General features: G+C 40.3%; 1 protein-coding gene across 1 annotated transcript in view; it reads left to right on the top strand.

Moving 5' to 3' along the window:
- Positions 1 to 2064: 2064 nt before the first annotated feature.
- The window catches only part of LOC140122939 (uncharacterized), a 360094-nt gene continuing 351023 nt past the window's right edge, over positions 2065 to 11135 (top strand). Inside the window, exons 1-11 of the mRNA XM_072144182.1 lie at positions 2065 to 2069; positions 2138 to 2327; positions 2893 to 3055; positions 3803 to 3952; positions 4644 to 4804; positions 6263 to 6439; positions 6622 to 6763; positions 7300 to 7484; positions 8313 to 8454; positions 10179 to 10349; positions 10698 to 10832. Of these exons, the coding sequence (XP_072000283.1) occupies positions 2065 to 2069; positions 2138 to 2327; positions 2893 to 3055; positions 3803 to 3952; positions 4644 to 4804; positions 6263 to 6439; positions 6622 to 6763; positions 7300 to 7484; positions 8313 to 8454; positions 10179 to 10349; positions 10698 to 10832 (1621 nt within the window). The remainder of the gene's footprint in view (positions 2070 to 2137; positions 2328 to 2892; positions 3056 to 3802; positions 3953 to 4643; positions 4805 to 6262; positions 6440 to 6621; positions 6764 to 7299; positions 7485 to 8312; positions 8455 to 10178; positions 10350 to 10697; positions 10833 to 11135) is intronic.

The following is an 11135-nucleotide window of genomic DNA, read 5'->3' as shown; positions in this document are numbered from 1 at the left end:
ATAACTGCTGGAAATTCTGTCACGACCAGTAAAGTAACTGACGGACACTGTGATACTTGAACCAAAAACAATAAAAATTTTTAAGAATGTCCTATAACCCTGTTAATCCTGTGGGATTTTATTTAAATATGTGTACAGGAAGTAAAATAGTTTTCGAGTAATCAACCCCTTTAAAGTAAAAATTAACTTGTAATATCAAATCCAGCCATATGTGATTGTTTGTGGCATGACGTGGCTTCTAACTTCTGCTCGCACCGGCCTTAAGGACCAGGGCATCACAATGATGTAGTCACACAGAAGCCTGCTCAGCAGAGGAGGATATGGAGGCTGCTGGGGCGACACAGGTAACAGTGTGGTCAGTTGTGGTGTGATGGGTATATAATGATAAATTTTGTGTTACAGTGTGGTCACTTGGGGTGTGATGGGTATGTATGAAATGTGTGGGGGTGTATGGTTAGTTGTGGTGTGAGGAGTTTATATAATATACGCAGGGGCATAGTATGGTCAGATGTTGTGAGGTGTATGTATGATATAGGTGTGGGGCATAAAATGTTCTATTTAGTTGTGCGGACTATGTTTATTTTATTTAGGAGCGCAGTGCGGGACATATTTGTTATTCAAGGAACTGTATACTGTGAGTGACTATTTTGTTTTAAGTGGAAATGTGTTGCAAAGAGCTGAAGACTCAAGGGGCAAATTTGGCTGTGATCAGTCAATGCTGAGAAAATTTGTCATGAAGTTTTGTATGTTACTAAATGCCACTTCTGCTTGTGTTAGATTAGTTCTGTACTAGCCTCACTGCCTAGAATCAGAATATACTAGCTTTAGCTCCAGGCACTGCCCGGGATAATAAATAAATGATGAATGGGTTAACAAAAAAATTATTTATATGTATCTATAGACAGTCTCTGACTGTCGATCTCGGGCACTCTTTCCAGTGACTGTCAATCTCGGGCACCCTCTTTCCAGTGACTGTCAATCTCGGGCACCCTCTTTCCAGTGACTGTCAATATCGGGCACCCTCTTTCCATTGACTGTGTCGGTCTCCTTTTCTCACTTTGTCTATGGAGAGATTTATCAGAAGTGTCTGAACAGAACTGCTCTAGTTGCCCATGGCAACCAATCAGAGCTCAAGTTTCATTTTTGAATAGCTGTTTATAAAATTACAGCTGATCTCTGATTGGTTTCCATGGGCAACTTGGACACAGTTTTACCTCAGACACTTCTGATACATATCCCCCTGTCTCTGTATCTCTGTATCCATATTGCCTCAGACATCAGGGTCTACTCATTGCCTATAGTAACCAATCACAGCTCAGAGCTCATATTAATGACCTGTGGCAGAACAGCAGCCACTCACGGCTCAGCTTCTAACTGCCACAGCAGAAGCAGACAATGTCTCCTGTACATGTTGGTTAATAAGTGGATTTTTGGAAAGGTTGGGGTTAAAATTTCGGCTCAAAACCGAATCTATGACGTTCCCTGAGACACAGGGAGTGGCTGCGCAAAATTTGGTGACTGCAAACACGACGGTGCAGAATCCTTTAGCGGACATACACACATACACACACATACATACATATACACACATAGACTCAGCTTTATATATTAGATAATCTAAAAAATAGCAACACTCAAAGCAGAAGGTGGGGATTTATCGCTACACTGGCATAGAAGCAGAGAGAGGATCACAAATTTTTTCGCAGTGAAGACGTTTTGTATTGCAGCTCAGCCCCATACATTTGGATGAGAGTGGAATATTAACTGGCCATTTGACTAATTGGTAGTTGAAAAATGTTTGGTATAGAAATACATTCTTTAAAGCCGGCTGCTGTATACATCAAATGCACAGGTATAACAAACCCTGTGCCAGTCCACCTTACCCTTCACGCCCCTCCGTGCCGACCTAGAAGGGGAAAGTAATAGCAATTTCTGCTCATTTCCTAGCAAAGGCAAATATTTCAGGACTTGTACATCAGAAAACAAGTCCTGCTAAAACTCCTCCATGGTCTCTATTACCATTACTAAAAGTACAATGCCAAAAGGCTCCATCTAGTGGTCAAAATGATGTGAAGTTTAAATGGAATTAACTGTATAAAATAGATTAACCCATTGTATATTTGTCCCCTTTTTCTAGATTCTTGGTGGACGTTGTCACCATGGGCCTCATCTCCGTTCTCGTGTCCTTTGTCGTCATCATATTTCTAGTCAAGTTTTATAAGAATCAGAAAAGAAGCATAAACTTTCCACCTGGACCAATGCCGTTACCGATTATTGGGAATATGCACGTGATAAACACTTTGAAACCCCAAAATTCCTTCATGGAGGTAAAAAGATTTGTCCTTTATTCGGATGACAAGTCAGACATGGTCAAGGAGCCAATCCAAAAGGTTGTAGAATTTTCCAAAAAGTCACATATGTGCATACATTTTACAACCTACCCAAGAAATTCTAAATCTTAGGTTGCTTGGACGTGAGCAAATTACTCTGACAAACTTGATTTATGTGTCTGATATATGTACCGACCCCCAGTGTACACCCACTTGAGGGTGAACAGTTGACAGTGCAGCCTCACGTGGCGTTTAGCAGCTGAAGAGAGATTTGCCTAAGGAAACATTAACATTAAATGTTAACATTTCCATCTACAGAACAAAATAATTAACACGATGTTAACTCATGCACTAACATTGTGGTAACACATGCAGTTAACGAAATGTTAGAGTAGCATTCTTACTCTCTACGGGGCCTTTCTCTCCCCCACTGGACATGCACTCTTGTTCCTCCACTCTCAACTCTTTTGAAATACTTCAACTCCTAGCGGGCTCTAAGAGTAGTAGTTTTGACACCGCTGCTATGTTGCCTACACTAGTACTCACTCTCCTCTATTCCTAGTTATCGAAGAAGTACGGCCCGGTATTCAGTGTCTATCTGGGGGCGCAGAGGCTCGTTGTCCTGTGTGGTTTCGACACCGTGAAAGAAGCTCTCATCAATAACGCTGAGGAATTTGCTGGAAGACCGGTCACACCAATTGGAATTAAAGTATCTGATGACCACGGTAAATATTTGTTACCATCAAAGGAGGTCAAAATTTAAAGGTTCCAAAAAAAATATTTTAATGTATTTTATTCCAAAATGTTATCGTTTATCCTTGTAGTTAATGATGGTGTAGTCCTTCATTTCTGGGAGAGCGGCAAAATAAGGGTTTTCCTTCAGATTACAATGAGTTGGTTTTGGCATTTTGGGGACTTGAAGTAAACGTGGACCCCGCATATAGGGCAAAGCCAGTGTAGCATAAGTTTTGTAACTGCACTTCACCAATTCTGTAACTATAACTTCCGGCAAAGTAGAACTACACTTGGCTGATCCCGGAACTCCTAGTAGGATTGTCCACTAAAGCCATTGTGTAATCATGTGTCGGCCATGTTTGACATTAAGGATGTATTTCCATCTTTGCCAAAGACCCAGCAACCAACTGCACATTTTCTAAGAAGGGGAAGCTCCATAAACTCGTAGGAATAACATTAATATTATACATTTAAAAAAAAAAAACCTTTTAACAGCCAAATGGACAAGTAAGGTCTAGTTTTTTGCAGGAAGAGTTACAGTTAGACCAAAGTTTTAATTCATCAGGCGGCAAATTCATAATGTGCACTAATATCTTTGATAACAGATCAATTATGTCCCATGTGCAGGGATGCAAAAATGTGCTGGCCAACGACTTATAAGGCTCTTGCTTTATGTAAAAATCTTCAAGGCTGAATCGGGACAGGAACAGCTATGTGATCTCCTTCATTTCTTACAGGCATCCTATTGTCTAACGGAGAGACCTGGAAAGCCATGAGAAGGTTCACTCTGTCCACATTACGGGACTTTGGAATGGGGAAGAAGGGCATCGAGGATCAGATCATGGAGGAGTGTGAATGTTTACTGAAGACATTCAGCTCTTATAAAGGTGAGTATGTTCAACTCATTGTGTATGTTACCATGGAGATAGGAGTATACAAAGGAGCTGCATACATAAAACAATAGGTGTTCTTGAATCAAATAGTTTTCATTTTTATTATGGATGCATGGGGGGGGGATAAGTCAACCTACAAACCCAGCATACTGGTTAATGGGATGTTTTAAGGATCCAGAACTAGAGATGAGCGAACCCGATGATCAAGTTCGGCGTACAGGTCTGACCATCTGACCCAGCCATATTTCCGAATTGGTGGCCAATCCAGCAAATTCATGCTCCTGGCAACTAGCAATGGCTATAATTTACCAGGGTGCTGCTGAATCCTATCAAGTCTTTTGAAGGAAATGGAGTGAAAGTTGATGATGTCATGAATATCTAAGCCCCCTTCAAGACATGAGGTTAATCACATGGTCATGCCATTGTCAAGGGTCTTATCACCTATGTAAGGGACTTTCATATCATATTTTTGTGACCTGGAAACATGTCTCTATAATGGACAAATAAGGGCACAACTTTCATACAGAAGGCCCCAGGTCTATTCACTCTACTTGACTATGGGAATTTTTAGTTTGGACTAGAGGGTCACACTAACTAGGTAAAAAGTTCAAATTGAAATGAAAAACTAAAAAAAAAAAACCTCACAAACCTTTCATTCAGAAATATCCCACGTTTTTGTTTTCAGGAAAACCTTTTAATAATCAAACCATCATAAACGCCGCTGTGGCCAACATAATTGTCTCCATACTGATGGAATACAGATATGACTATGATGATCCTACTATATTGAAGCTCATGAATTTAGTGAATGATAACATCAGGATCATGGAGAGCATAATGATCCGGGTATGTATTCATCTACGGAATAGGAAAGGGAATGGCTATGTATAAGTGCAGCGTGTATGGTGACCACACTCCATTATCTGGAATAGGAAATTGCTGACCTCAGCTGTTATTAGTCACTGTTACATCCAGGCCAGCAGAAGAAAAGGTAGCGCTCACTGAAGCACGGCAGCCACTTTGCACAGATATTTGGCGGGTCTGAAAGGTCTGAAGGTGCCCCTTTAATTGTATATAATGACCTCAAAAGACTCTCTGGTAACGCTATTCCTGGGATAACACTAGAATTTGTTTAGAACTATTAACCATTGTTTTCAAGCAACAACAATTTTTCTAATATAATAACATAAAAACAGTGGCATAGGAATAAGAGTTTTCTTTATGAAGATCTTAAAAGGCTTCTACAGGATGTAAAAATAACCCCTTAATGCCTGGAGAACCACTTTGTTGCTTTTTTTGTGGGCCGATGTTGAAGTCAGGAGTGAGTTCAGCAGTAAGAAACGTTCCTTCCCCCCCCCCCCCATTTTAGATTTTTACATTGTACTTTGTAAGGGAAAATTGATCAATACATTAGCAGCACAAACGTTTGACACCAGTTTTGTTTAATTCGGTTAATGTGGTTGTCCGGCTGACCTTTTGACCTTTTACAGTTGTTAATATTTCTTTTAATATTAATATTTTGTTGATTAGAACCAGTTTTGTTTCATTTGGATAATTTTGAGGGGGGGGGCTGGTTGACCTCTAATGACCACTGCAAACTTTTATTAATATCTTAAAAACGATTGCGGTAAAAAAACATTTTAAACATTTTGTTAGATTTGAAAAGGTGGAGCCAACTTCACTAAGTCTATACAGAAATATGCAGCTGCTTGAGATGCAATGTTCTCCTTTTTTAGTCAATTCTCACTACATTCAGAGAAGATGTCACTGGATATAACTGGAGTGTAATCATATCTCACTATGTACAGCTGGTATATACATACAATATTATGGCGGTGTCTACCATACATAGAGCCGAGTCACTGGATCTGAGCTTCAGTTACACAAGAATTCATTCTTCATGGAGCTGAGTCGCAGTTTCCAAGTTTCCACTATAGGGATATTATGTAATACGGAGCTAACCGACTGTATCTAAGCTGTTTCCAAAATGCATCTTGAATAGTTGTTTATAGGTTGGATAGAAAATCATCTAATTAAAGACCCTGACAATAAACATGGCTTCTATTCATTCATCAGAGAGGATCTGTTGTGTGGGGGGCCTCAAGCAAAATCACATGACCATGATAGTTGGCCAATAATCTTTATTGGCAGCAGACCTATAGGGCCAGAAGAGTAACTGGCGATGGTTTGGGTAAAATTGTACCCACTGCACCCACTCAAGTGACACGACTAGTGATCAGATGCGTTTATTGTATTTGTCATATACAAGTTTATAATTGATCCATGTTAATTTTTGCATTAAAGCTGTACAACAGTTATCCCTCACTGATTGGCTGGCTACCTGGGAGCCATCAAAAAATCTCTAAAAACAACATTGAGATGCAGAAGTTTGTACGAGACACGTTCACCAGAAAGGAGGAAGAACTGGATATTAACAATCCGAGGAACCTCATTGATGCCTTCCTCGCGAAACAACAAGAGGTGTAGTATAAGTTGTTCAAAGGGGGGCGGGGGGCTACCATATTATGATGGATATAAAATGAGAAAAATAATATAAATAGTTTAATCATTATTTAGTTGCTTCCATACTTTTTTTCAACCCTTTTAAAATATTTATCATCATTATTTATTATTTTGTACTGATTTTCGATATTCTTATGTAGGGAAAGCCAGAATCTACATTATATTTTACCCATAAAAACCTGGGCAAACTGGTCAGCAATCTATTTGCTGCTGGAATGGAGACCACCTCAACTACTCTGCGATGGGGTCTATTGTTAATGATGAAATATCCTGACATCCAGAGTAAGTAACCATGTAGGACCAACAGCTAAATACATGAAAAAAAGTTTGTGGTGTTGTTATATGAAGTTAGGAGGGGCATAACTTGATGGGAGGTAGAGGTCACACCCGTATTAAGGAGCATTAGAATGCCCATAAGTTAATCTCTTTTTCTTTTATACAAAGGGCCCTGGACTATTAACAATATATTATAATTAGAGGATAACCTAAAGGGGCTCCAGGCTCTAACGCCTATGGAGCCCCTCAGGCTCATTTGCATGCAGTCCTTCATCATGGTGATAGATTCCCTTTTAAGGGACTTGGTACAATGTATGGCCTTTTAATAATTTCTTGATGTTCATTAGTATGGAAACATAAGGGAAATTAGACTTTTAAATTTAAAAATTGACAAGTTTTTATTTTGTGGTACAATAATGGGCACTACACTCACCCCTCAATACAATTGCTTATTGTAATTCATTTAATAGTTGTAATTTTGTTTCATTTTGTTAACAAAATATTTTTATTTCTAAGAAAAATGTATTTCTTTTACCTAACAGGAAAAGTGCAAGATGAGATTGAAAATGTTATAGGTTTTGCTCAACCACAAGTTGAACACAGGAAGGAAATGCCGTATACTGATGCCGTCATTCATGAAATTCAAAGATTTGGAGACATTGTACCTGGAAGTATCCCACATGCAACCACAAAAGATATTACTTTCAGAGACTATTTTCTTCCAAAAGTGAGCAGATACTATAATTATACATACACATGACCATTGCACTTCCTAGGTGTCTCATCATATAACAGCAAATCCTAGCGGAGGACACTCAGCCAATCAGGCAATGGCCTCTCCTAATGTTTCGTTTGGTGTCAGGAGAAAGTGCATTACAGTAGTTAAGGGTCAGACAGTAGGTGTTCTCCTTAAGGAGAGATTGCCAATTAAGCTCACCTTAAAGGCATGTGGAAACTTAAAGCCATAGATGCTCCACTAGGGAATTGTGGGAAGAATGCAAGTAAGTTTTCCAAGGTGTTAAATGGAAAACAATACCTCCTTTTGCTACCTTGAAAGGCAGCCTCCTTAACACCAAGTATGATCTACAAGAAGTCTATAAACATGTTGTGGGATTAAGCCAAACCAGTGTATCTATTCCATTAGGAACAGACTCCCAACTGTAGACAGCACTATCTCCACCTGGTTGGGTCTCCTCAATACAGCGTAGGGAACGGACTTGGCTGTGTGAGAGGCTATTGACTAAGGTCAGACAGTAGGTGTTCTCCTTAAGGAGAGATTGCTAATTAAGGCCACCTTAAAGGTGCGTGGAGACTTAAAGCCATAGATGCTCCACTAGGAAATTCTGGGAAGAATGCAAATAAGTTTTCCAAGGAGTTTTCCATTTATTTGCATTCTTTCCAGTAGTTAAAGGAGCATTGCTACCAGAGCAAGGGAGTGGGACAACAAACCCTATTTGTCATAAAGTAACTTGGCTAGAAAACCCCTTTTAATTTTGTCACGGGTTACATTATAATGAGGTAACATGCATATATGTATATTCACATTCCCCCCCAGGGCACGATTGTCATCCCATTGCTGCACTCCGCTCTGAGAGATAAAGATTACTTTGAGAAACCAGAAGACTTTTATCCTGGACATTTTCTTGATTCAAATGGAAAGTTTAAGAAGAATGAAGCTTTCATCCCCTTCTCATTAGGTAACCATAATATCCCCCCTTCATACTGAACAGTGAGTTTATATAGTTGCAGGTCTAAACTTTCCGTTTGGATGCGCGAAAGGCAACTGGGACGCATACTCAGATATGCTCCCAAACAGTCAGTCCAGTATATTAATGCAACTAGCCATGGCTTTGATTGGCCAGGGGTGTCTCCTTGGCCAATCACAGCCATGGATTCTAGGTAGGGATGTTAAATCAAAGGATCGGCTGTTTGGCAGCCAATCTGGCAATATGTCTGGGTTGCATGGGGTTCACCGGAAAGTGAAAGTTTGGGTTTGCAAATCTCTAAGGCTACATTCACACTGCCGTTGCCCGCCCGTACCGTACTGGGCAACGGCAGTGCACGGGGAGAGGAGGAGGAGGTGAGCACAGCTATCCATACAGCCCCTCTCCATAGCAATACATGCCGCCGCCGTATTGCGGGAAAAGATAGAACAGGTCCTATCTTTTTCCCGGGTATGGAGCGGTACGGTGCCCCACGAGTGCAGCACCGTACCGCTCCCGTAGGGCGCCGTGCACCCATTGCCGTCTATGGAGGACGTATATCGGCCATATATATGTCCTCCATACAGTCGTGTGAATGTAGCCTAATAGTTAACTGCACAGTACTAAACCTCAAATCTTTCCCTGATCACCTTCAATTTTGTTTTTCATTTTTGGTTTCCAATATGATCACAGCAGCATTAGTAGTTTTAATTAATTAGTCTCTAAATCAAGAATTTAAAAAATGTGACATAGTAGTGACCATGTCTGTCCTGCAGTTCCTGCCTTCTTTAACAGGACACACAATAACAACTTTCTGCTGGTGGGTGAGGAATGAAAGTTTACTAGTTCTACTATTACTAGGTGATAGAAAGGACAGTGGACTCTAAAACTCCAGCCCCCCAACAGCCCTGCCTGCTTGCCTCTGTACATCTGAGGTGATATGGGACAACCACAAAGACAGTATTTCCTACACTAAAACGTAGGCAAATAATCGGACAGACAAACATATAACACAAAGGGGAGGTTGACAATCCGGGTCACAACTGAGATGGCATATAAAGTACACAATCAAATACACAGGAGAATAGTCAAGGAATGTAAGCCAAATATTAAAACACCAGACGTACAAACAAATGGCAAGCAAAGCACAGTCAAGAAGATGGAAATACCAACTTAAAATTCGTAATGGAGGTAAGAACACACAGGGTTTTTATCAGGGTATGACCATGTGCAAGGGGCAGGGCTCTGAAAGGGTAAGAACCTTAACCCTAGCTGGCTCAGAACAAGGATTGCAGAGTTAGCAGTCCAGCAAATAGAGCACTGTTCAAACAAATGAAAAGCAATAGATAGAATCCAGCATCTTCTCAACCAAACAGCACGAACTGCAGAAGACCAAGATACAGATGTTACAAGAATATCCTATGTTTGAATGTGAGTTAAAAAAAATAAGATATGAAAAGAAAAGAAAAATATGCAGCACTATTTTACCTTTAAAAATAGCTTTTTAATAATTTACGGCTTCTAAAAACAATTTTGAGTTCAACCCCCCCCCCCTCCCCAATATTGGACTCTGGGTAATTGCATGCTGGGTAATTTAATATTCAAGAAGCCCGCTGGTGATTTTCTGGTTTCTGTCCTGTGATCACAGCAGCCTCTGCGGTTTGAGAAGTAGGATTGGCACAATTTTACACTTTTAATTGTCTGTTTGTTTTATCCAGGTAAAAGAAGTTGTGCCGGAGAAAACTTGGCAAAAATGGAAATTTTCCTGTTCTTCACGACCCTTCTACAGAACTTCACATTCCAGGCCCCACCTGGAGCAAAGCTGGAGCTCACCCCTGCCATAGGATTTACCAATGCCCCATTACCCCATGAAATCTGTGCCATCCCTCGTAGATGAACCTACAACCAGTTTAAATTAAACTGGTACTTTCAAGAACCTCCCATCAAAGGAAACGTAGACAAAGATTAAAAATATGCATTGGAGGTTATACTGCCGATTCTGGAGTCGTGGATTAATGTTCCATTCTTTTAAATTGACACTGAAAACAGAAGAGCAGTGGAATTTTTTTTTATAGGCAATTGGTTGCAGTTCTTGTAACATTTTCAGTAGGTCAATGGGATACGTAGCACAGGTGTAAGCTTATATTAAATGGGTTGTCCAGAATTAGTTTTGGATTATTTGCAGGAACTGGTCTAAAATAACAAAAGATTGTACTTCCCTCTCTCCTTTTCTGCAGCACAGACTTTCCAGCCAACACTGGTCTTGGTCTCCACTGGTCTTGGTCTCCACTGGTCTTGGTCTCCACTGGTCTTGGTCTCCACTGGTCTTGGTCTCCACTGGTCTTGGTCTCCACTGGTCTTGGTCTCCACTGGTCTTGGTCTCCTTTGTTGTGTTTGGCTGTTGACAGCCAAACACAACGGAGGCCAATGATTGGCTGCATTGCTGGGTGCTGTTTGTATGACATCATTGTTGATGATAGATTCTGGTGATAGAAGACACTAGGTTGGATCGGGGTGAATGGGGAGAAGCTATTTTGTTGCTTTAGACCAGCACCTGCTGATTAATCAGAATTAATCAAAATTAATCATCCCTTTAAAACAATGATGACTGAAAGGATATCTACCATCCGATATACTGATAGTAGACTCCTATAACTGGCCTTCCATTACATAAC

Source organism: Engystomops pustulosus, chromosome 3 (assembly GCF_040894005.1).
Source record: "Engystomops pustulosus chromosome 3, aEngPut4.maternal, whole genome shotgun sequence".
Taxonomy (NCBI): domain Eukaryota; kingdom Metazoa; phylum Chordata; class Amphibia; order Anura; family Leptodactylidae; genus Engystomops; species Engystomops pustulosus.
The sequence above is the reverse complement of the archived record's forward strand: the minus strand, read 5'-3'. Positions and strand labels throughout refer to the sequence as shown.